Genomic DNA, 27,186 nt, shown 5'->3' with positions numbered 1-27,186 from the left:
ATAAACTGATCTTTAATATATCCATGGATAAATATTATATATCTTCTTTTCTCTTTTATTTGTTTTGTTTTTGATAGCTCATTGAAGTATAACTGATATAAAGTAGACTACACTTCTAAAGCGCACAATTTATTAACATGTTGTGATAATGAAGCCATCACCACAATCAAGATGAGGAAAATATCCACAACTCCCAAGTGTCTCCTCATGTCTCTTTACAGTCTCTCTCTTCTTTCCTCCCTCCCTGTAAGTCTTTAAGCAATCACTAATCTGCTTTCTGTCATTGTACATTAATTTATATAATAGAATTTTATATGAATAGAACGATACTGCATGTATTCTTATTTTGTCTGGCTTCTTTCACACAGCATCATTATGTTGAGATTCATCTACGTTGTCGAGTATATCAGTACGATCAAATCCACGATTTGTTTACACAGTCACATGTTGATAGTTATGTGGGTTGTTTCCATTTCATCGCTATTACAAATCGATCTGCGATGAACATGCCTGTGCGAGTCTGTACAGACAATGCCCTCACTTCTTTTTGGTAAATACCTAGGAATAAATAGGCTGAATTATATGATAGGTGTATGTTTAACTTTTCTGAGAATCTGCCGTTTTCCAAAGTGAATGTACCATTTACGTTGCCACTGGAAGTATATCAGAGTTCTAGTTGCTCAGTATTGTTATTACCCTCTGTTGATCACTGCTTTTTATTTGGAGGTGTTTATAACATTTACAGTTAATGATATTATTGAAATGGTTAGATTTAAGTACATCATCTTGCTAATTGTTTTCTATTTATCCTATCTGGGAAACGACAGCTCCAGGAGGACTTATGTCTAACTGACAATGAAGCTTTGGGTCAGTGGCCACTGAAACAGTAGTTTTCTGGACTAAATTCTTCCTGATTGTACTAATAAACAATTACTACTTAGTTGCATGGGTCATCTGTATATTCTTTTTCACTGTCAAGACAACCCAAAAAAGCAAAGTTCTAAAAAATGTACCTTCCCACCCCCCAAAATTTACTTTATTGCACAATGCTACCCTCTTTGTAGCTAACATTTAGACCTCAGACATAGACGATGTATTTCAGAAACTGCCCAAAGATATTTTTTAGATTCATCTAAGGTTTTGCTTGTATCCTGCAGACAATGAAAGTTCTGTGTATTTCATTTATGAAAAATTCTGTATTGTTTTCCTCTTTAGTTAGTTTAAAGGATCTCTAGGTAGGGACATGTACAAATGTAAATGTAAAACACATATATATATATGTAATGCGCACTGTTATTTTTAGAAGCTATATTTTTTTACTAAGTATAGTGTTACTCAGTAAAAAATTGCTGAATGAATCTGCCCTAGGAATAAATTTCTGTTTTAGGGGACTAAAAGGATACAAAATAATGACTTAGTGTTGTAATAAAATTCTGTCCATTTTATTAAAACTTCACATAGGTAAGTTTGTTTTTTTAAGCCCATTTTATTGTATTACTTCAAACAAGTAAGTTGGCTCAGTGAGAGCATCACTGATAAAGACATGTACAAGTTAGCACCACACATTTGTAAATGCAGATAGGCACATGAACCTTCCAATATGTACAACCCTCCTTTACACACACACATATTTACAGCTAATAAATAACATTTAAAGCCAAAGCATTGTTGATATATCATATATAATGAAGTCTGTAGAAGCCAGAGTTCTCAGGGCCATACACTGATTTGATTCGTATTTTCTTAGATTTGTGCATCCCTGTTCAACACTCAAGTCCAGAAAAATTAATGAATTATCAATAAAGGGGGATGCCAATCACTAATCGCACAGCATTTTATTTTTAGAGAGAATCTATGCCAAGCCAGCTGATGTTAATCACAACATTTGTCCTGCTCTGTAGAGGCACAACAGTATTTCTCAGATGAAGGGCTGAAGTTCCGGTACCTTTGGAACATTTCTACTCCAGGTTCCGATAATTTTTCGCTTGTTCACCATCCAAGCCACGCTGAATAAGAAACGTACACACGGGGGTTCATACGTGAGTATGTGCTCAGATACCCACACGTGTTCACAGCTTGGATTCCCAGCAATAGCCTCTGAGATATTTGACTTCTATATCATTTTATATTAATATATAGAAAAGCATTCTGAAAATAGGAGATCTAGTTTATAAATAATTGCTCGCTCACTCCAGACTAGTTGTTAAAAACAATCAAACTCATGACATTTCATGTGGCTCCGGCCATTGAGAATTCTTTTAATCATCCACAATGATTTTAAGCACTGTTTATGAATATATCCCAGTAACTTTTCCGTTTCTTTACTTAGTAAAAACAATTCTTGTCTAAAATTTATAGGACTTTGCGTGATGCGAAAGTTGATTTTGAACACATATTTTCTTATCAAAACCAGGGAAGAATGAGACATGCTTGACGTATGACTGAAGCATGAATGAGATAAGCCTAAAACTGAATAGAAACCATTGGATATTAAACGGCCTCAAATCAATGAATGTAGTTTTGAAAATCTGATAGTAAAATTATGGTATCATTTTATTTCTCCATAGTTAAAATTATGTGTCAGCTGAAGCTAACAGGCTCATTTTAAACACCTACCCAGGGAACATTGTTAAAATATAACCTTGAGACAAAACAAGAAACGGAGGAGAAAGATTAAGCAATAAACTGCAAAGCCTATTAAGACTTAATTGATCTAAATTTTGTATCTCCTTTAATTCGTAACTTCGTTATGATGCAACCAACCGCGAGGAGTATAGAAAGGTTCATTTCCGCTCAGTTCTCCATTGCTCTCTCCAAGTCGCTGGTTCCTGGTAACTCCTGGCGACAACCAACAGCAAGAGGAGAGTAGGCTTTTGACTCGTAAGGAATGCATCAGACTCATGCCACCAAAACTCAGTTTCTATATTCGGATTTGGAAGAAACTTTGAGAAGGTATCTGTCCATAAAATGCAGAGTTCCAATTAAAATGTGAGCTGCTAATCAATTTTAGGCTATGGCTAACCTCACTATATAAAGATGCTTTATTATTTTACCGCGAGCCCAAACAATTCTTATTTCTTTCTCAAAGGACAAAAATACAGTACTTTGCATGTCTGCTTTCTTCTAACATTGTAAGATGTGTTATTTGGCCACTGTACTCCTCAAATCGAATTAGCCCCTTTTTGAGTATTTGAGACTGTCTCTTAAAATAACTAATAAGGATATAGCTGGGATTAATACTCGGGAAAATTCACTTTTAAGCACCCAAAGCACTCGGAATCTTTTGTAAAAGTTATTGCATTCTTCACAGACTTCATGTGCTGTTCTTCCTTCTGTAGATTTGCCCAGTTTCTGAGAAAAGAGCAGAGGAAGAAGAGCAATTTATTATCTGCTTAGTGTTTTACAACCCTCTCCCTCCCCTTCCCTCCTGAGGAAAAAGAATTCGGCTGGAAGTTAGGAACAAAGATCGTGAGAATAAACCTCAGGTAGATGTGGATAATGAATCAGAGAAAGCGGCAGGCTCGTCTCAGGAATGAAAGTCTACTTAGCCACGTCCCAATAAGGAGTATCATTTCAGAGGAATGAACCAAATGGTTTCAAAGTTCAGGAAAATTTCTTACTTCTAAAACTTGCCAAATGAAATGCCTGTGTTTCGTTTTGTTTTTTTCTTATGATAGGAGACTTCTAAAGAGTTATATCAGAAGATGAGAAAAGACAACCTTTTGTGTTAATTTAGTCACAGAGGAGAGAAACTTCAGGAAGTCGTTAGCCTGATTCCTAATTACGTCCTAAATAAAGTTCAGGTGCATAGAAAAAAGCTAAGTATCTGTTATCTCAGTTATCCTGCAATCAAACAAGGAATGTACCATTAGACTTTCTCAGATAAATTCTTATAATTTATGTAAATAATATGACCAGAAATACCTTAAAAACAGCTGGAGTTATTTCCTAATTTGGGGAGTTTTGTTTATACAAACAAAATTCACATATAGATTAAAGTTATGAATGATTTGGGGAGAATGTAAGTATGCATGCGTGTTTGCGTGTGTTTGTGTGTGATGTCATTTTACGTATAAAACTTCATATGGGAGCCCCTTTCTAAGAGCTAAAGCCAATGTAAAATTGCCTCGAAGTTGTGATGAGGAAAAACAAAGCAATGAATCTCTTAGTAGAACAGTCTCCACTTGGGTAAGAATTCAACTACTCTGCCTGGCTCAATACCAGTAACTATTCTCCATGTCAAGTTTATCTCGAGTGTCTTATATTCATGTTTTTAATCCAGGCGGCTTCATCTTGCCCCTCAAAATCTATATGTCATAATTTCATTTTTGTAAAACAATAAAAAATATATAAATATTATGTCTGCATAGAGGAAATCTGAAAAGATATACGGGCATATCTCAGAGATAATGCAGGTCCAGTTACGTGGATTTTTTGGTTTCTCAATGCATATAAGTTTACATTATACTATAGGCTATTAAGTGTGCAATAGCATTATGTCTTTTAAACACCTTAGTTTAAAAATACTTTATTGCTAAAAAATGCTAACCATCATCTGACCCTGCAGAAAAATGGCACCAGTGGGCTCCCTCGATGTAGGGTTGCCACCAATATTCAACTTGTAAAAAACGCAATATCTCCAAAGGGCAAAAAAGCAAAGCACGATAAAACGAGATACGCCTATAAATTAAAATGTTAATTTGGGGGTTGTCCCTGGGTGATAGAGTCACGGTGATTTTACTTTCTTTTTGCCTCTTTTTCCTGATGTATCCATAATCCATAATTATCCGTGGATAAATTACATTATAAAACAAATTAAAACTAATAGAGGTGTTCCACATAGAGCCTTTAATATCCTTTTTCTGACTTGGCAATTTTTATTCTGTACTTTTGTCTGTAAATGTAACTGGGAAAACACAAACCAAAACCTTTTTTTTTTTCTATTTCCCGATTACATTGTGACCAGCCTTTCCCAATGTTTCTTGTGTCACTGTCTTGTAGAACATGATCTAAGCTTTTCCCTCTTTATACCTGACTCTCATTAACACTTGGCATCTGTCAGCGGAACGAGCGGAGGAATGAAAGTGGCGTAGTGTAGAAATTTAGGGACGGATAGGGAACGTCACATGCTTAGTATTTCCACTTAGTACTGACGTGCTGGAAAGATTCCACTGCCAGCTGCCTTGTGGATTAGCCTTAAAGGTCAGGTAGGAAAGAGCCAGGGAGCTGTTTTGAGATGGTAAAGAGAACCATCTCCTACCCTCTAACTCCATTAGCTCCCCACCTTTGAGGTGTTTTTGAGGGATGCTCAGTGGCTGCCCCTTTGGCTCACTGTCCTGGAGTCAGCTGGCACTTGAAGAATCAAGAGCGGCTGATGTTTTGCTCCCCGGGATCCATCCTCAGGCACATGACTACTAACTTGTGCTGGATACTCTGCCCACAGAATCTTAAGAGTGGCCCGAGCATAGTACAGGAAAAAGTGAAAATTTTGTGGTAGTTCAAGAAGTAAAATAAAATCTAAAAAGTGTTCCTGGGATCAAGGTCAGAGCTGTCAGAACAGAGAGAGACAGAAAAAAGTACTCCCCAGAGCAAATGGACCAGTCTTTGCACAGAAGGGCTAGGGAAGACCACCCTAGGGTTTTGACCGCAAGAATCAGGGCAGGTCTGAAGTTCTGGGGCAAAGGGCACAGCGTGCAGCAGCGCCCAGCGCTGTGCAAGCACACGGCACCTGGAGGGCTTTAGCCCGCAATGCTCACCAGCCAGACTTTTTATTCAGAGATCTGTCATGGCATTTCACAAATACCGCAGCTGCCTTTCCTTTCTGCAGACGAGACACCTTCTCCCTGGAACAGAAGATCACCCTGTGGAAGAAAATGGATGTGAATATGGCATCTGGAACAATAAAAATGACTGTTCAAAAATGTATGATTCGGTCAGGGCTGTTTAAATCCTACACGATCAGTCCGATTAATTGTTTTACTATTTCCAATAATTAACTGTTTACACTCAGGCTATTCTGGTGAGCAATACATCTGAATCAGAGGGTTATTTGAGGACCTAACCCCCACTGTTCGGCAATAAAGCTGGTTAGTCGATCTAGATAGGTACACAAATAGCCTAGAGCAGCCTTAAAATCAGAAGGATCTCACCAAGAGATGATACAAGACCAACTTCTTTGTGGCTGTGTTAGGGAATTTGCAAACCAGCCTCCAATTTGCCCTCCATAGAAACAAATGCTCTGTTTCTCCAGCCACAACCTTTTTCTATTATTATAAAAGAAAATGACTAAAGAAAACTAATTTATCAATCCTAATTAAAGAGTCATTTTTATTAACAATAACGGCACATCATAGTTTGAAAAATCCCTGTATGTTTAGTATAAAAGTTTTAAAACTACGGAGGTCTCTATGCAATTCATTGTATAGATATATGTGGGGCGGGACTGAAAAGACAGGGTAAGAAGGTTATATTAGGATCTCATCCTTGCAAAGGTTGGTTTTACTCTTTGAAAGTCAAAGTACCACCTCTAAGTTTCCTTCCATAACCGTTTTGTGCTCGCAAGAAACAGTGGGAAATGAGAAGCCGGGATTCCTAACTTCTAATCTCAATTCTTATAACTGTGATCAGCGTGGAGTTTATGTTGTCTTTCCATGAAACACAGAAATACTATTACTTGCTTAGTATAATAATAAAAGACAAAGCTCACTCAAGTTGCACCTGAACATTGATGGCTCCAGAAACTACCTCTTGGTAATGACATTAGAGGGACACTGCAGGGAATGGAGGACAATGAATGTAATTACTTCTTTTGAGTCTCTCCTGCTTTTATTCTGATCTTCTCGACAGCAAAGCCAGGGCTGTGCCACCAGCTGGGCCAGCTGAAGTATGAGTTGCTCTGCCATTTGAGTTTCAACATCAGTAGTTCTCCAACGTCCACTTCCGTGTAAATTAGGAAGGAATAAGTCTTATTTGTGGAAACTTCAGGCCTGAATATAAAATCGATATATTTGATTAGTTCTGGAAATCAGGTTTTTTCCCCCCTTTTCTTCCTCCCAGGATGAAAAGAGCTTTATTGTTTGGGGAATATTTTAAAAATGCAAGAAATGTCTGACAAAATACTCAAGATGAATGTCGATGGCATTTAGTGTATTTCAAAAGCTATCTCCACCCGTTTAATCGCTTCCAACTTTTATCCTAACAATATGAACTATTTAGTACAATTCTTAAGAGAAACAAAATCCCTTGGTCAATTATTCAGAGACATTATTTTCATTCTCACATATTCTCTTGATTTGTGGTGAGCGATCTGTGAACATATGTGTACTTTGAAACAATCATAGTGTACATACAATTCTCTATTCTTTGCTCGCTTCATATTTTACCTTCCACTTTTTGCCGTGTTTTTCCTAGTTTTGTATAATTACAGTTTTTAGAACTTACATTGATTTTATTGATTTGTTAAATCACAATTCACTTAACCACGGCCTTAATGCTGGACACTTACTTTGTTTCTAATTTATGCTATTATATGTCTCACAGTATTGAACATCTTTTGCCATATAGCTTTTTAAAAAAATTCTGTTGCATATTTCTTTTTCTAGGTGTCCTACTCCTATTCCTCAGAACAATGGTTATGACAGGTAGCAGTGCCATTTATGTGGCTACTTACAGGGTGAAAGGAATGTTCTCACTCTCAGCCACAGTGCCGTACAGAGAGATCTCGAAAGCCTGGTTGGTCTGTGTATCACTCTCAGTCCCAGAAAAATGTATCTTCACTTGGTAATGGAAGACTGTGGGGAGAAAAGCAGAACAAGCACTGATCAGTCTTTATGAAAACACCACAGCCCCACAAAGCAGGCAATTCAGAACCACAGACTGTATCTCACTAATGATCAAGCAGGAAGTATTCACACATGACTATCAGTGTGGCTTTAAAAGATTTCTTGATGTCTGAACAGGGTTTGCTACTAGCAAATTCAGACCTTGAATTCCACTCCCTTTCAGAAAAGTGTGGTTGTAGGAATGGGAAGAATCCAGGTGTATCTGAATTGCCAAGCAGACCTAAAAAATTCTCATCTTTGATGAGGTACTAAGGAGATCAAATCGAGAGACCAAAATATCCATGATGCTTTCTCCACAAACCCCACCCCTTCCTTGGCCATCTTGTCCCGTAGCATATTTGGCATTTGTCACCATGTCACTGTACATTACTGCGTTTCTTCATGTTTCTTGGGTATGTCTGACGTCCTTACTCCGTGTGTCAGCTGCTTCAGATCAGAGTATCGTGTTCCTCCCCTGTTCCTGTTCCCCCACCGTCTAGCACAGAGCAGGTGTATAGCAGGCTCACAATAAAACTTGTTTCATCGAATCACCAGTGAGGCCATGAAGACTGACAGTTCCTAAAGCATTCAAGCTTCTGGAACCAGGTACTTGATCCTAAACATCTTCTCCCTGCTCTTTCCATCTCTACAAAGTAGATGGGATGGGGCAGAAGATAAGGGACTAGGAAAGGGAGCAGGCCCGAGACGCAGCTACTAAAGGGTGAAAAGAAACGGTTTGGGGTTACAGGGAACCCTTACATGCGTCACCACAGACCAGAGCAGTCGGGAGAAGTCGGGCCTGCCGAGCGCCCCGGAGACACTGACAGAGCACCAAGTGTCACCACACGGAATATCAGGGAGGAGTGAGACCTGTCCACGTCTTCAGAAGGTACAGTCTCTTCTGTACCTCACACACACTTCCGCATGCTGAAGACTCGGGGAAACTAAGGGTACCCTCATTGCTTAAAAATTTTCCTTGAATTATAGATGCTCCAAATCTCTGGTCCACCAAACGCACCTCTACAGGTTCTCACAAACCACCTTACGAATGTGTGCTTCTATCAGATTTTCCTCGGGGGATTCTTCAATGTCATCCCTTCCCTCAGACATCCACCTTTCTCACGCCAGTCCCTCTCACCAGGTTTATCTGATTACCTTCTCTCCTTCCTCCCCTCTGTTCCTGTAGGTCTTGCTCTAAACAAGCTGCCGCATTTGAAATTCGACTGAACAAATCCATGATGAAATGGAAATATCTTAAGATGTTGGTATATTCTCCCCTCCCAGGTATAGTTGTATTTTAAAATACAGGCAGTTCTTGCCTTCACTTAAAACAAATTCTAGAGGTTGGCAAACTTTTTCTGTAATGGGCCAGATAGTAAATATTTTAGGCTTTGTGGGACATGCAGTCTCTGTCCCAACTGCTCAACTCTGCTATGGTGGCAGAAAGCAGCCTTAGTCAATACAGAAAGGAATGCGTGTGACTTTATTCTTTCATTTTTTTTTTAATTGAGGTATGATTGACATACACTATATTAGTTTAAGGTGTTCAACATAATGGTCTGATATCTGCATACATTATGACATGATCACTGCAATAAGTCTGGTTGATATCCGTCACCTTAAATAAACACAATTTTTTTTTCTTGTGAAGAGAACTTTTTTTTTTGCACATGGCTTTATTCCAACAAAACTTTATTTACAAAAGCAAGTGGTGGGCTGGATGTGGCCCATGGGCTATAGTTTGCTGACTCTGGATGGATGGTTTCAAATGAGCTCTGAGCCTGGTGCTAATGGACTGGCCCAGGCCAATGGTCACCATTACAAAGGACAGTGGACAGTAGAGAGGAGGGGGGTTGTGCACTGGGCCTTACTGGCAACAGGAATTCAGAGCTTTAGTAAAATGGACTAGTGCAGCTCCCTCTCTACCAACGAACACAAGTGAGGGCTCAGGATTTAATAACATCATTTCATTATCCCTGTTGCAATAGACAGAATCAGTATATGCGATGCAATGAACGTGACAAACTACTGTTTATAGTAATCTCCAGCTTACCTTTGTAGGGCATCTGAGAACGGGTCTTCAGGTACATTTTGCTGCTTCTTTTGGCTCTGACTTTATTGATCTCATAGCCCAAGTTGTTGCAACGGTTCTTTCTGCAACTCAGGCAGAGCCCTTTCTCAAAGGCCTCTTTTGAATTGCACCGATAGGCTTTACTGGGATTTTCTTCATTCAACAGAGAGTCAATGAAGAGATGAATGGAGCGCTCATGAGAGCACTTCACGAGCTGGTCCACATCTCGGGAAAAAGACACAAGGAAAATGTCAACTCGGAAAGTTCACAATGAGTGTCTCATCGTTCAGGTCTAAAAGAGTTTAGGTGTGGTGTTAGAATGAAATGACCACAGGATCCAGTCCTTGATTGTATGTCCCATTTCAGGAGGCACTTGTGGCAGCAGCCTCTCACCTACCTTTAGGAATGTCAAAGTTGCAAATTTATAGGGGGCTTTTGGCTTTTCTGCCACCTTATACTTGTGAGTATGTTTAGGAAGCTATAAGAGACATCCAAGGTAGAAGCTGATTTCCCGCATTTTATCACATCCTTCTCTTATACTGAAAGCATATAATACTTAACAGATGCTTCCAGAAACACACTTCTAGAAACCACATCATGAAGGGCATAATTGTTAAATGAATAGTATTTTATCATAGATACTATTTATAATTCGAGAGTTGTGTCACTACTAATGATTTTTATATTAAATGAATCATAGAAATAATTACCATGTCATAAGAGTGTATCTATTACCATAAACTTTTTTAATTATCTAAAATAGTAACATGCTGTAAGTTTTATAACGAGCATATTATCTACAGGTACATCCCATTGTCCACAAAATATGCAAAGTTCCCTTGAAACAAATAATAAATTTAACACAAGTTAGCATGATTATTAAAGTAAATATTAAGCTAATATTAAATTACATTTTCTTCTTAAAATTTTGGAAAATTTATTGTTAGAAAATGGTGATTTGTTTCTGACTTGTGCATCTCTTTAAAAGGCTGACAATGGAGGAGGGTGAAGTGGGTAAAGGGGATCAAATATTTGGTAGCTGAAGGAAACTGGACTCTGGATGGTAATCACACAAAAGAATATATAGATGTCAAATTATAATGTACACCCGAAAATTATATAATTATAACATTATTTACAATGTTATCCCAATAAACTTAAAAAAAATAAATAACATAAAAGGTTGACAAAAGAAATGTGGACTAATCGACATGTCCTTTACTTTCAGAAAAATTCAAAATAACTACTGAGTTTGCAACTGTATTCAAAGTATAATAACATGTGGCCAGATGACATTTTGTGTGCTATTATCAAAGGCAGTGGAGTTTTCTTGTCTAAGTTTCACCTTTCTTGTCTTTTGTGACTGTAAGTACAGTATTCAATGTAGTCTAGATTATAACGCACAAAAGATAAAATGTCTGACTGACCACAGGAAGTGCTAACCTCTAAGGTGGTCATGCTGAACACAACAGGCTTCTTTAGAAACATATCTTGACTAAACGTGTATACTAAAACTACATATTTGTGGAGAATGGGTAGGACACTGGGTCAATAAGAGTTAAGAACAAAACTTACACTTAATTAACTTTTAAATCATACTTACCTCCAAGGCCTCTCTCTGCGATCACACGAATAGCTTCCCCAATGTTACATCCTGGTTGAAAAGTGCCTCCATTAGGATAAATGTCAACATGCCCTACTGGTTTCTGGATTCCAATACTTCGGCCAGGTGACCCTCTGGTGAATGTGTGTAAAACGTCTACAAAGTCCGCATCATCGGGAGAAAGGCGACTTGGAGCTTCTGCGTACTCAAAGTTGGGTCCGGCTGGATCTAGGCCTTAATGGGGGATGGGTAGAGGGATAGGCCTCAGATATTTTTAAATTTCTATTCATTTTAGTCTCCATCATCATCACCTTAGCATCTCATTGCTTGTTATTTGGATATAAATGGCAGCCTCACAGATTCTTATCAGCTCCTATTCAATAGATTGGCTCTGTAAATTACTAAGAGTTGGAAAATAGGCTTAGCGTTTTCTAAAATGGAATTTGGATCTCTTAAACTAGGCATTCAATAGCAATTTCCACACAGGATGACTCGATTGCCCTTTGTAAATTATTTCTGAACTTGGTGAGAGGCCTTTAAATGCTGGTAGGTTCTTTCTTCCTCTCTGCACGTGCTGACCCATCTGTTACCCCCGGCCCGGATGACTGTGCTTTCTCCAAATGGCCTCTGGTGTGGATTCTTTTCTCATTTTTCCCAGTCCTGAAGGGTGACATACATGCAACACACTGCCGAAGCCCGGGGCAGAGGGAGGAGGAGGGACGCCAGTGGGCTGTCTGGGCTTAACTTTGCTCTATGTCCCCATGAGAGCAAGGCCTTGTACTTTATCTCACTCCAGAAAAAGAACCCACCCGTTAAGTAATCAAGTGTCTGGGCATACCGAGAAGAATGCACACACGTACGGGTCTCTGACGGACATTCCCATTCTCTTTCAGAATGACAGGCATCCCAACCCTTTTGTGAGAAGATGGACGGCACCACTTTCTTACCGGTGATTCTGTTGACCTTCTTATTTGTCAGACTTCCTGCAATGCCAGCAGCGTGGGCTCCGAGGCTGTATCCCAAGAGATGGATATTGTCCAGAGGATAGTTAAATTCCTCCTTTGGAAGAAAAAAAACGAAAAGGGATTCTTACAGTTCTTTGCAGAAGATCAACAAAATAAAATGAATATAAATACTGTTTTCAAAATATAGGCAATACTAAAAATTAATTCTACTTATTTTAACTTTGTTGCAGAGAGAAAAACATATACACTGGTGTTGAGATTTTTCTGTTTCCTTTACAACATATTTGAATTAAAAAGTTTATCAATACATATGAAATTGAAATGTATGAAAATCTGAATTTGTATATATATGGAAATATGTGTATGCATATATATCTATGTGTATATTTATACAGATATGTGTATATGTATAAAGACATGTATACATATAGATACATATACATACACACACACATATATACAAATTTAACTTTAACCCATTATTTCCTACTCTAAATACCCCGCATCACTTTATTCTTTAAGGGTTACAAAACGATGACTAAAAATCAGAAAATATTACAGGCAGAAGGGACCACAGATACATATGTTCCAGCCTCTTCATTCAACAAATGAAAAGCCTGAGGCCTAGAGAGGTGATCTGACTTGCCCAGGTTTACTCTCCTCATTAGCAAAAGAGTGAAGAAAAGAACTTTTATTTTTTAATGGTCAATCCAATAAACACGTCTTATTGTTTACCGCCAAGTATCTGACTTAAATAATTTGGCCCTGTCAGAGTATTAGCTTCCCTTCAACCCCAAGAAACTTTTCAAAGTTTCAGAGTCCTCTGGGTAAAACTAGTAGCTAAGTCAGAACTCATGACTCTCAGCCACCTCCCAGCCTACAGATGCTCCCTGCTCAATTCCATCGCTCCCCTAACCCTTAACAAAAATCTGAGTCCTTAATCCACGCTAAGAAATAAATACTATTAATATTTCATCAAAGAGATAGGTATCCTAAGGGGTCAAAGCCAGGATAAAATTTCACGTGCCAGCCAACTGGTCAGGCCTGAACGTGACATCTTCCCTCTCCCTGAAATAACAAGCTTTTCTCTGTTCTGCCCACTAAATTCTTGGTCTCAGCAGATCTATTCACTAAGAAAATATCAAAGGACAGAGTAGGGCAGAACAACGCCTTGGTTTTATAGTTTTATCATTCTTACCGCAATGCTGCTTTTGGATAAAAAATAATGCCCATGCCCACACTAAAGATTTGAATTGCCCCAGAAAACATCTATATCTAAGTGAAAAGGAACAAAGGCTAGCCATTGGTCCAGCTCTAGCCAAGAGATCCTTTTGGGATCCTCGAGGCTCCTTCCCACAGTCTTACCTCCATCCAGTTGATAAACGTGGCCACATCCTTCCCCACCAGCTTGGTGTACCCGGCAGACACTGGGTAGTGGTGCTGGGCCCGCAGCAGCCAGTCCACCACGATGACGTTGGAGTCCGGTTCCCGCTTGTACAGGGCAGCCACGAGCTTTGCCACCCAGCTCTCATACATTCCTGTCACCTGAAGAGGATAATACAAATTGTCTTAAAATACCCACCTACAACTTGTCACAGCTACGTGGGCCCAACGCACCTGTATTAAATGCAAAGAACAAACCCGCGAGGAAGCCCTTAGGCTCACACAGAAAAATCAGACCACACGAAAGACTAGAGACTTGCGCCTCTTTGAGTAGAATGAAAGGACTGGGCCCAGCTCGGAGATGGCAGACTGTGGCTTACCACATTTTCAATTTTAAAAGCACATTTAATGAATTCGGTAAAATGTCGGTAATTTACAGTTTTAAAAGGAAAGATCGAGCTGAACGAGTTAAACTTTTGCAGCAGAACTACAGACTATTTTAAAAGAAATTCAGTTTCAATACTTTCAATTAGTCTAATAAATGTTTCTCAGTGGAATTATTTGGGAGGATGCAAGTGTAATTTTTTTCTTATAAAAAGTCACTAACATACAACGTTTGATGTGCTAATAAAAAAATAGTTTTAAACATACTAATCTCTCCATCAGAAAGTAAATTTGCTTAGCAATCTCTTTCTTAAAACGTAAGAAAATGATCAGCTTCAGCTCATACTTTTCCACAATTCTCTCAAATTCTTTATTCTCAGAATGGAAATTAATGATGTTTAATAGTCACATTTCCCAAATCATTAGATTGGTCCTGTTTGGAGATAAGCATTCTGCCAATGGTAATTCTTTGCTTCTTGTTAATAAAATTCCCAAAAGTGAAAGCCAAAAGAAATATGGAGTCTTCCAATTAACTCTATTTATGCAGAATTTTAATTTATGTTTTCAGAGAGGAGACATTGAACGTCTGTGCAGAGACGCACACTTTAAAATGGTAGAAACACATTTAAAAAACTGCAGATTAGAAAATTCTACACCACCCTTCCATAGCTTGTACACGGCAACACCCTGATGTAAACCCCCAAATCTATCCACTCCTAACATGACCTGAGTGCAGATCATATTGTAGCCACAGTCAAGGCCAGTCAACGATGTGCTCAACAAAGGAGATTTCAAAATCCATGTTCAAGGCAGTTTTTCATGGGAGACCTATATACTTCTTAGAGTAATTCCAATCGAAAAAAATAGGAGTCTTGCATTTCCAAACCAAGGGACTTCATTTGGAACTCTGATCTTATGTGGTGGGTTCTTTCAGATGTACGCTTCCATTTTGTTTCCTCTATTTTCTGGGCTAAAGCTATCAAAATATGAGCTCTCACTCACCCCCGACACTAACAAAACTGCACAGTTTTTCGACATATTACTGTGATCTGTAGGAGGAAAAAGCAGCCCTGAGGATGGGGAGATCTGGATTCTGGTCCCAGCTCTTCCACTAACTACTACGAGCACAGGCACCACTTTAACCTTACAAACCACCTACAGAACAAAGGGGTCAGATTCAGGTGCTCTCGAAGTGACCCTCCACCCCATAAATTACTTCTCGTGACCATCCTGTTCCCCATCTATTCGCAGTGATAAAAAGCCAGCTCTACAGCTATTTCAGGCATGAAGAGAAAACAAAGAAAAAAAGGTACAAGAGTGATGGTAGCCCACTGGGAACTTAAGTAGATCTGCTTTGAACATGTCTCAGCGAGGCTGCTTCAAGTCTGGGTGCAGCCTGGGTCTTTGAGGGCAAACAGCTGGAACACCCACCTCGTACGAAACCCTGGGAAATCGGTCCTGCCCCCACTTCTTCCCTATTCGAGGTTGAGGGCTGACCACCCTATGCCACTAGCTGCCTCTCAAGAGAGGATGATGTCATTTCTTCAGAGAGCAATGTTAATCACGTCTTTCAGCCAGGGGCGAGGACCTCCTACATCACCATGAGAAGCTGTGCTTACAGCATGGGTCTGTGAAACTCGAGCAGGTGGCAGAGCTCCAGCACGGCTGTGTCTAAACCACCTTCTGAGATGTGTCCTATGCACACTGCCCGCTAAATTTTTTGGGTTTCTTGTGACAAAGTTGTAGAACTTCCTCGCTTCCCTTGGTCCTCAGCCCTTGAGTCGCTGAGTGGTTTACCTTAGATGAGGCAAGAAAATCCTATTTGCTCTAAAGCCCTATTATGAATTTTTCTGTACTTTTGAAGTTTCCAAGGGAGACAGCGGTCAAAGAGCTAGTAACCCAACTTACTCCTACTGTGACTGATACTCATATTAACTGTCTAACAGCTCACTTAATCCTTCCTTTTTAATTCAACACCCATAGGGTTGTAAGTAACGCGAAGGGATGGGAAATCCAAGTATCCACCTTCTCCAGCTCTGAAAAGACATTCTTTTCTAGGTTTCTGAAATCAGTACTAATTTTTAAAATCTTCGATTCTAGACACGCAGCTAAACTGAAACCCTCTTTGCCACCTCTCCCAGGGAGTCCAACTGAACTAGCCAGGGAGTTCGCTGAGAAAAGCCGAGGTCAGTTATCCAGCATGGCTGGATTAGTTATTGCACAGGCCAACCAGCTCTCTGCAGTGAAATTCAGTCCCCTAGACAGCGGCCAAAGCTCTGAGCCCAGGCACTCAAAAGGTCAGGACCACGATATGAAGAATACAAGTAGGACCAATGATCAAACGGGCATCATCTACCTTGATTCTGGATTAGTCGTGTTATCTTAGTATAAGAAGGACTCAAGCTTCTAAAAAATTCCCGAAGTATAAAATTCTCTCTGACATAAGGCTGAGATGCCTGGATATTCAATTTATTCCTATCATCTAAATGTTTATTAAGCTTGAAATTTTTTTGAAAAGCAAAAAGCAAAAACAAGTTTCTATATACAACAAAAGTGTCTCTAAAACCACCAAAGATTAATTTTTCCTATTTAAATCCCTTAAAATATAGAAAAGATTTATGTTAGGAATTTGAATGTGTATTGTATTATAAGTTATGTAATTTATTACATAAATGCTGGTAAGTAGATGTATTTTATTAAAATAATCATCTGTGTAAGCTCTGTTAAAGTTGCCTTCATCTCCATGAAAGTTATAGCAATTGTCCTGTGCTGTCAATAACAGTTTGGACTAGAAGTATATCAATCATTCACTAATTCATCTCATTAGAATTTAGTATTTTACCATATTCACAAGTTCTGACATAATGGAAAGATAAAGATATCTCTTTAACCATCCATTTTATATAAGTCCTTTTTAATAAATAATAAAATCTGCTCACTAGGAATTTAGAATATGAAAAACCAACCAAAGTAGTTAAGTAAGAACTACATCACATTAGAGTGACAATCTGGCACATTCAGAGAGAACTATTTGATTTGTATTCTTTATAAGTAAATTTAACCACAGTTTTCACCTTTTCTAATCATCTTCATGACAGTTTCCTAGTTTCATCTCTAGAAAAGCTCCCTAAAGTTTACAATTGGAGAATGTTGGAAGTGGAGAGACAGCTAACCCAACTTCTTTGTTTTACAAATCAGTAAACTGAGGCACAGAGTTGAGAAGTGGCTTGATCTTCATCACAGGACTGAAACCAACACCTCCTCACTCCACTCCAACCCTCTCCTTACATTTACAGGCTGTCTTCTTTAGGAAAGGACATTTGGTGATGTGCTGGATGAATCAGCATCATGTCAGACTTCCACCAGTTTGCCAAAATGATAACCTACATTCTGCTCTGTAGTTGAGCAAAGCCTGGTTTTCCCCATCGTGGAAATGGCTGGTTCAAGGATGCCAACTACAGACTGCGGTCAAACGAAATTCTGAAGGTCTGCAATGTCTGGAGGAAGTCGTCATGAACCTGGGGCTTTAGATTCCACAGTCCCCAGCCCAAGCCAGAACTGCCTTTACTCAATTTTAAAGCAAAGCCATCGGAAAACAAGCACAGGTATGGGATGTGGAGACCCATCACTGGGTCCCCATCAACTAGGGCAAGCTGGTCACAGTGCCAGGTCCACCTCCGCCCACTCCATTCTAAAGAGTGTCTCTTACCGTCCAGCCGTGGATCACCACGAAGGTTTTGCTGCTGTGGTTGAAGTGGCAGTTAGCCACAGATTCTGTCACTCCAGGAATGAGGTGACAAGTGTCTTCAGCTATGTCTTCAGGGGTCCTTAGAGAAAATTTACTTTCGATGTCTAGAAAATCTTTTCCTCCTATAATTTCTGAAAAAGAAAATTTGGATAGGAAGTTAATTGGAGAGTTTTGTTTTGTTTTGTTTTTTGTTTTTTGTTTTTTTGCCAGAATGCTATGTTGTAGATTCATAAGCAACCACCACCAATACTGTTTTTGTTCCTAAAGTTAAAAAAAAAAAAAAATTAATGAATTTGGATTGTAAGAGAATGACTGATCCTCCAGTGGTGACCAAAGTTTATAGAGATGGCCTTAAAATAACTTAAGCAGTATTGATTTCTCCTATGTCTTTCACCCTCTTCTTCAGTCAGGGATGTGTGTGTGTGTGTGTGTGTGTGTGTGTGTGTGTGTGTGTGTGTGTGTGTGTAGAACTGTTATTTGAAATGCCTTAGTTAATTCAATCTTTTCTCAAGATATGAATTGGTCAAGGTCATGCCGCCAATAGCGGGAGAGAGAGCAGGGACCAGAACTCAGTCCCTTGGTTCCAGTGCAAAGCTCATTTTCATGGCTATCACATTGTATAGCTCCACTTATTTCATATATTACTTCATTCTCTTTAAACCTCTGATTACATCAAAGGGATATGTTCCCATGATATGATACAATAAGGCTTATTTGAGGGAAAACTATTTCCTTTTCACAAGCATAACTTTAAAAAATATTAGCAATAAGAAAAGTTGGCGGCATGAGGAAGCTTTTATATGGAATGGTTTCCACCCACTTGGCAAGACACATCCGTTCGAAATGTTTTAAAAAGTCATTTAGTGCGTTGTTCAGAAATACCTGTGCTCTGTATGAGCTGGTGGAAGCCTGAAGTGATGCTGATTCATCCAGCACATCCCCAAATATTTCCTTTCCCATGTAGATCTTAACAGTCTTCCACACAAAGTCAAAGCTTAAAAAACTACCACGAAGCTGGTTTGGGAAAGAATCCGCTTTGTTTCTTCATAGTTAATCCCATATGAGTAAGGAGAGAAAGAGAACCTTACCCTATATCTCTTTTGATTCTATATCTAAATATTGATGCTTATTCACAGGGTGTTTGTAGACAGTGCATATCATATTACAGTGAACACCTGAAGGAAACTGTGTTACAGATAAAATCAGACTGTTTTACAAAGCAAGCACAGTCAAAGGGAAGTTATTATGGGAAATTATTTAACTTCTTGTCAAGTAAAAGAAAAAGTAAAAAGAAAACCTATCTATTCACTATAAGAAGACGATGGCTTATAGATTTTAGATTTTGCTATTTAAAACTTTGAGAAGATAAATAACTGAGGTCGCTTGGAAGTACTTCTAATTTCTTAATCCAAACTTTCTCTTCACAGCTCAAAAGTTGAAAATCTGTAATTGCAAATAACATTGCAAAAGTGAGGCCAAAAATAAATATGAGAAAGATATAGTCCAGTGTAAGCTAGGTATTCGAACCAAACTTACCATAATTTATATTATAAATTGCCTGAAGACTGGCCAACCTTTTCTTTTTTAATTATTTTTCAAAATTCTTTAAACAATATTATAGTCATTTGCTAAGTGATTCATTATATGTAACAAGTTGATCACAAACACACACACACACACACACACACACACACACACACACACACACACACATCTCCAGCACCTAAACATCTTAAGATAATTTATTTTTATTCAAATAAGAGACTGTGGTAAACTATTGATATTTAAAGTTTTTTCCTTCCCAATAGTAAGATTGCATTTGAAATCTGTTCAGGAATACACTCTGCCTCTCATATTATTTAATGATGTAGGTCTTCCTTTTTCTTGCTAACTGGAAAGCATGCTGGTGGCCTTATTATTTATCTGATAGTGGGGAAAAAATCTTTTTAGATTTTTTAACCTGATGTTTAATCTGATTCTGCTTTAAATACCCAAGAAGTTCTTTTATTGTTAGAAAGTGCTATAGAAAATTTAAAACTAAATTAGTTTCACCCTCTCCCACACCTCTCCACATCAAATTACTCATGCCTCCTTACTAGCGATCTTATTTTAACATGTTCGGTTGGCAGTCTTTTTAAGGCAGGAATAATATGAATAACCTGGCAGACACATCTCACCCGCTCCCTACTTGCCAAACATATTTAAGACTTCTGCTTTGCACAACTCCAGAGGACACCACTTGCTTTTAGTCTATTTTTCCCTAGAATTATGCAACATGGTAGTCCTGTTTTGCTGGTGGTTTTGGAATGACTAAGAATATTCTTTGTAATTATTAAGGCTGGCTTTGTTCATTTATACATGCACACACATACAGACACACACACAAAGTCTATTCAATCCGTAGATCCTGTATCAGATTATCTGTATGACTTCTTGAGAGCTTCAATTTCCCACAACTGACATTTAATGTTAAGGACATAGCTTGTAAAGAAAAAATAATAGGAAATTCATATGTCCTCAAGTAAATTTGTATTTGGAGATTTTTATTTCAATTTCCAAGAAAATTACTTTTCATTTTAAGTTACAGAAAGCATAATTGAGCCTTTGGTAGGAAAATAGTACCACTCTATATGCCATGTGATATTTTTAATTCTATGTCGGTTCTATGTATGAAATCATAAATGTGAGTCTTACTTCCTCTCTGGTGTTCTGATAGGAATTTTCACACTACAGGTGTTTGTAACCCCTCGAGGATGTCTCAGCATCCTAAAGACAAATGTGCTTTACAAACCCCTATCAGTCCTCAAGCAACTGTCGTAGGCCATGTAGAGATCGGGAGATAGATGGATCCTGCGTGTGAGTCAGTCAGTATGTGCAGTTGTCCCAGTACACACCGGGATGCTCCCAGCTGGCAGATGAACTGATCTGACTTTCATTGTTACTAAGGCAATTATTGCTTCCATATGTGGAAATGATATTAGTGACGCTGAACTTATCCTTTTAAGGGGATAAGGACCTTTTACCAGGTCGTCTTAGAAATTAAAGCCATCTTAGAAAGGTAAATCAAAAAAAGTCGGGGGCAGTGTTACCTAAGGTGTATTTCTTCCTAAGATTCTCCATCCTGAATGCAGCTTATCATATCGGCACCTTGCCCACCCGGCCCCATCAGACACGTCCTTATTAAACACTAAGGGGAGATTTGGGGTACCAGGAAATTTACAAGTTAATGCATTTCTTGACTATATGATCTTTATTCCTAAATTTCTAAACAGGTGCTAAAGATCGAAGTGTGTCCATAAAGACAAGGAATTTATCTTAAGGTGGAAAATAACTAAGAAAGATGAAATCAGGCTGAGAAGTCAGAGCACTCTAAGGATAAATTTACAGGGGGTACATTGTTAATGCTTGAAAAGGAGGAGCACGGAGCATCCCAGGAAGGATACTCTAAAGGCAGCTCACAGTTATCAGATGGGGAAGATTGACATTTACAAGAAGACATGAGGTACAAGCGCTCAATTATAATGCAATTCTCTTTGAAATTTCTATTTCCTTCCTCTCTCTCTCTCTCTCTCTCTCTCTCAGGACACACACACACACACACACGTTCCTAAAGGACTTCTCTCTGAGAATAATGATCACAGTTATTGACTCAAGTAGCTTCTGTAAAATGCCAAGAAATAGGTCGAATTGATGAAAACACAAAACTAGTTTGGTGAGGGAAAAAAAAATCAATATTGTTATCTGACTGAATTGCTTGGTCTTTTCAGATATTCCAATGCAGACAACGCTCCTGACTTACCTAACAAGCAGATCTGCTTTTCATTTTTATAGAAAAAAAATGTTATCGAAACAGAGGCGGTGAAGTGTACAGCCCAATTTCTCCACTCTTAATAAAGCAAGAAAGGAGGGCTGAGCTAAAATTACACTGCCTGGAAGAAAATGAAAATTTTCCATTGTAACTGTTCCCCAGGGCCTGACTCCCACCTTTCAATACAGCTCTTTATCAATCACTCCCTTACCAAGATCTGCTCCACAGCATATTTGTGGAGCAGATATTTTACTGTCACCGCCCATCACGTTTAATTCAGATGTGAGCCGGGAAATTCACTGAGGCCAGACAAATAGAACTGCAGCAACTGAGCACTGACCCAGATGTTCCATCTCCTAGTTCTTCAAGTTCCCTGATGAGGCCACTCAGACACTGTGGTGGCTTCCCTCACACCTGTACCTTTCTGCTCTGAAATTTGCCATGGTGCGAGAGGTATTTTATAAAAGGGGCTGGAGGGGAGTTTGAGAGGGATTAATTTCAAGTCTAGGTAAAAATGATTCCTCCCTTAATACATTTACAGCAGGAAAAAGCATGTGTTGGTTAAAATCCAATTTAATTCATGAATCACTTAAGTATCCATTTAAATCAAAGAGTAAGAATTAGAGGGGCCTAAGAGAACTTTGAGTCTGGTCCGAACCCCTCATTTTAACAGTTGAGAAAGCTAAACCCTGAGAGTGACACTGACAGCCCAGGAATTTAGGGTCCTGAAGCTCTAAGGGCGCCTAGCGAAAACTTAAACTGTGGATGACACATATGCATGTGTGTTTTATGGTAAACGGAACACTGCACTATGGTGCACTTTTTAAAATAAGAATTTAGAGTTTGTTCCTACCCTCTTCTTGGACAGTGTTAAACACTATGGGACTTGTGTTACACACTATGACTTGAAGCACTGAGGACGAGCCGCCAGGAGCACAGCCCAGTTGCAGATCCACCTGGGGAAGGGCGAAGAAAATGCTGCCTCTTTGTATGACTTGCTTCAGTTGCCTTTTTAGCTGCCGTTGGATGTTAGCTGAACCAAGGCGCAAGTTAAGCAGGCTGCCTCTATTGTGGGCAGATCTCAGGCTGGGGCGCTGGTCCCCCCGCCCTGCAATAAAGAAATTCGCTTCTGGCCTCGAACGCCTTAACCCTGGCCATCCATGGGCGCCCGAGCGATAACTGGGATTGAGCCGCAGCCTCGGAGCAGCGCCCGGAGCGGGACTCGGCTCAGAGGACAGTAAGGATAGCCAAGGGCAAACCTGGCAGCCTTGCAAGTCAACGGCCACGTTTTCAAGGAGGTCATCCTTTCGCTAGATTTGCTGGGACCAATGAGTGGAAGGTGGAGAGCTTCCTGGCGCCCGAACGCTTGCAGGACGCCGCGTCCCCAGGCCTCCTCGCCAAGCGTCCTCGGTCCCACATCTCTGTCCCCCACTCCCACCTCGACGCGGACAGTGAGCCTCCTGTGCTTCTAGGGTGCGGAAAACCCTCCAACCCCCGTCCCCCCGTCCCGCGCCGGCGTCTCCAGGGGAAGGGGCCACTTTCTGCCCGCATTCCCACAGGCGGGGGCCGAGCCCCGGCAGTAGCCAAGCCAGGGTCACCTTGGCCCGCGTGCCTTTCATTCCAGCCCCTCCCCCTTCAACCCCGAGCCGGGAGGTTACAGCGGGCCACCGCCAACAGGGCCCTTCCTCCCGCCTCTCCGTCCCACCCCTCACACTCCCCCAGGCCCTCCCCACTGAGCCCGGGCGCTCCGGAACGTGGCCTCCGCCGGAGCTGAGGGGACAGCGCGGGAACCCGGGGGAGAGAGAGCGGGAACTGGGAGCCACCTCAGCTGGATCCGAAGGAGAATAACCTCGCTGTGCCTCCGGAATCCCGCCCCAGGGACTTCTCGGGGCGGCGCTCGGGCTAGGAGAGTCCCCGGTGCGCATCCACATCCCCTTCCAACTTCTTTCTTCCCATCCTCACCACGCGTGAAGTGGCCACTGAGCGGAGTCTGCAGGTGGAGGGGAGTCTGCGCGCAAAACTTACTGTCGGCGGCGGCCACCCCTCCGGGGGAGGCGGTCAGACTCTGGAGCCACATGCCCAGAGCCACCAGGAGCAGCCCTTTGCTCTCCATCGCAAGGCGCGTCCCTCTGTAGGAGCGACAGGTCACGGGCGGGAGCGGGGACAGACTGATGGACCGTAGAGCCTAAGGCGAGAGCAGGCTGGAGCCGCGGTCGCGAGCAGGGCAAGTCACTCTTTAAAGGGAAGAGCAGGGCAGCTAGAAGTGGCAGGTTTCCTCGGAGCAGGAGGAATCGAGTCTGACAGTTTCCACTCCACGGCTGCTTATGTGACTGGAAATATGCAAATAAACCTCATCACCTATTGGCTATAAAATCATAAGTTGGGGGGAGGGCCCTAAATTCACTTCCAAATATTTAAGCAAACTGTAATGAGGATCAACCCTGCCAGCGAGAAGAGGGGGAAAGGGCAGAAGGGAAATGTGCTTTCTCTGTGAGTTTCCTATTTGCTCTTCCTAAGGGGTCTGGCTCTCCAAGGCCCCGTGTACAAGCACCAAACACAGGTTTATATGGATTAATGTTAAATGCCCTGCAATCGCCAGTTTTCCAAGGATAGCAAGTTAAGCTGTTAAACTACATTTAGTCTATACTTAAACCCTCTCCTCTTTTAATGGATCCTATTTGTAATTAGCAGGGGTTTCTCCCTCCCCCCCAAAAAAATTTTTTCCGGGACAATATCAGATTACAGATCCATAAACACACGTCGTTCTGCAACTTATGCTTGAATAATCTGGTATTTTAACGTTGGCAAAATGGATTTGCTGATATGGTAGAGAAAAGCCCTCTTGCTCTGACTAGTTTCTAATTTTTGCCTCATGCAAATTACACTCAAATTCAGCGAAGAATGCAAGTATAACATTTTATGGTCAGAGGCAGACTCTTGAGGTCAAATAATCTAAAACTGCATTGTTATGCAAAATGAAAGGAGCCAGTCGCAAAGACACATATTGTATCATTTGATTCCATTTATATAAAATATCCACAAGTAGGTAAATCTTACAGACAGAATGTAGATTTGTGGTTGCCTGGAGCTGGAGAATAAGGGTAAGGGGGTGGGAGGGGGGTGGTGATGAAAATGTTTTAAATTACATTATGGTGATGGTGGTACAACTGGATTAACATATTAAAAAAATTCACTTGTGCACTTTAAATCAGGGAGCTTTATGGTGTGTAAATTATATCTTAAATCTCTTAACAGAGATTGAGGTGTGCAAGTAAACTAATAAGAATGATGAAATCACATTGGAAATTGTACTTTTTTTGCCAAAATGCTCAGAATACAGAATACTATCAAATATCTTTTTAAATGTAAAGGATTTATTAGCCACTTTACATCTAGGAAACAGGCTCAAAAAATCAAAACCTCCAATTCACTCCCTATACTGGATTCTTTATCTGAATATCTTCAATGCTTCCTTCTACCCGTCTCTCTCTCTGTCTCTCTCCCTGTCTCTCTGTCTCTGTCTCTGTCTCTCTGTCTCTCTCTGTCTCTCTTTCTCTTTCTCTTTACACACATACACAATCTACATTTGTATATTAGGATGAAAGGCCACGTGATTTAAAGTAGGCTCACATTTAAAGTTTTACTCAAAAACAAAATACACCTAATAATATCCAAATAATTCAAAGTGTGTTATTATGTAGAATAAAGTTCTATTTTTAAGTTGATGCATTAAATGGCACAACACAATATATGGTCTTGTATTGCAATTATTAAACAATATAGTGTGCACATTCATCCCGCCCCACAAAGCATGTGGAGGGATTTTCAAAACCTGCTAAGAATTAACCCCTTCAGAAAAACTTTCGAAGTGGCAGAACGGACCATGCAGGGGTTGAATAACCATGATGTGGAAGTCCTCCAAAAAATTACATAGTAAATTCCAATTTTTAAAAAAATGACACGAGATGAGTACAATTGCATGTGCTCAAGGCATAAATGACATAAATGACGTGCAAAATGCCTACTATCTTATATAGGATACTCATGTAGCCTATTTTCACACATAAATTTTTTAAAAATCATTTACTAAAGCAGCCTAACCAATTTGCACTTCTGTGCCTTTTAGAGAATTGCAAGAAGATTGCTAAAGGGAAGTTTGATACTAATATGTATGTTTAAAATGATTTCTCAGGTTTATGCAGTGACCTATAGTGTTACACGGCACGTCCATTAGAGTTGCAGAGATTTCCAGGAAGAATTCATGCATAGCAGCACAACCCTTTAGAAAAAAAGGTAGGTTGGTTCCGGTCCCCGGACATGCGATGGGCAGGTGGGTGTGGCGGCAACACACTCTCCTGATTGGCTGCTCTTGGAGCGACGGTGCTTTCTGGTGCAGAGGCTCACATGATCCCTAAGTCCGGACTGCTGTGCGTTAGCGAGGCGCCTCGTCCAAGCTTCAAGAAGGTTATTTGATCACCACCGACAGGGTGAGGCTTGACGTTTTCCGTAATTGACGTGTAAAAGACTTAAAAAACTTCAAGTCAGAAAAAAAGCTAAGCTTTTTATAAACATTTAACAAACCAGTACTCATGCCAGGACGCTTGCTCCTGGTATATTTTTAAAATACGTTAAGTAAAAAGTTAAATGGGCATACCTAAAGAAACAAGCAGAAACTCCAGAACGCGACATGTAGGGAAGTCCTTCCTCCCTTCCTTTCCTTCCTTCCTCCCTCCCTCCTTTCCTCCTTCCTTCCTTCCTTCCTTCCTTCTACCTTTTTCTTTCTTCCTTCCTTTCTCCCTCCTTTCCTCCTTCCTTCCTTCCTTCCTTCCTTCTACCTTTTTCTTTCTTCCTTCCTTTCTATCCATCTATCCATCATTTATCTACCTACCCTTCATCTATCATCTATCTTTCTGTCATTATCTATACAACATCTACCCTCTATCCATCTATCTATTATTTAGATTGAGGGCCTGCTATTTGCACACACTGGGCACTTTTCATCCTTTCCTGCTTTTAATTATTACAAAAACATCCGCACAATATTCCCATTGTACAGATGAGGGAAGATAAAATTTAAAGAAGATTAAATAACAGTAACCACAAATTATACATTTTTTCCCCCCTTTGGTGATCCCAAGGAAGAAGGAAAATGAGTAAAAGGTATCAAAAAAAAGAATTACCATCTTTGCTTTAGGGGTGAAGGAATTGTGGGATGTGGAAAAAATTGCTTCAGATGATAAAAGTGTGGTGTTAAATAATCCATACATATTTTAAGGATTTTAGTTTTCTTGATTTGGGGATAGTCATCTTCTCTCCTCTTTCAAAAACAAAAGAAGCAAAAGAAAAAAAAAAGAAAGACAACAAAGAGAAAGAAAGAAATCATATTTTAATATCAGCATTAAAA

At 39.9% G+C, this 27,186-nt stretch overlaps 1 protein-coding gene across 1 annotated transcript; it reads right to left on the bottom strand.

Moving 5' to 3' along the window:
• Positions 1 to 1,421: 1,421 nt before the first annotated feature.
• On the bottom strand, positions 1,422 to 24,180 carry LPL (lipoprotein lipase). The gene is made up of 10 exons (XM_039868002.1): positions 23,808 to 24,180; positions 17,936 to 18,105; positions 13,825 to 14,004; positions 12,442 to 12,553; positions 11,495 to 11,728; positions 9,874 to 10,116; positions 7,670 to 7,790; positions 6,804 to 6,986; positions 5,757 to 5,861; positions 1,422 to 3,351 (listed from the first exon to the last, which is right to left on the bottom strand). Coding segments are annotated over exons 1-10 (1,437 nt in total). The 5' UTR covers positions 23,896 to 24,180; the 3' UTR covers positions 1,422 to 3,350.
• Between the last annotated feature and the right edge of the window lie 3,006 nt (positions 24,181 to 27,186).

The sequence above is a fragment of the Pteropus medius genome, unplaced genomic scaffold (genome assembly GCF_902729225.1).
Source record: "Pteropus medius unplaced genomic scaffold, Ma_sr-lr_union100, whole genome shotgun sequence".
NCBI classification, from domain to species: Eukaryota; Metazoa; Chordata; class Mammalia; order Chiroptera; family Pteropodidae; genus Pteropus; species Pteropus medius.
This window is presented reverse-complemented; position numbering and strand designations above follow the sequence as displayed.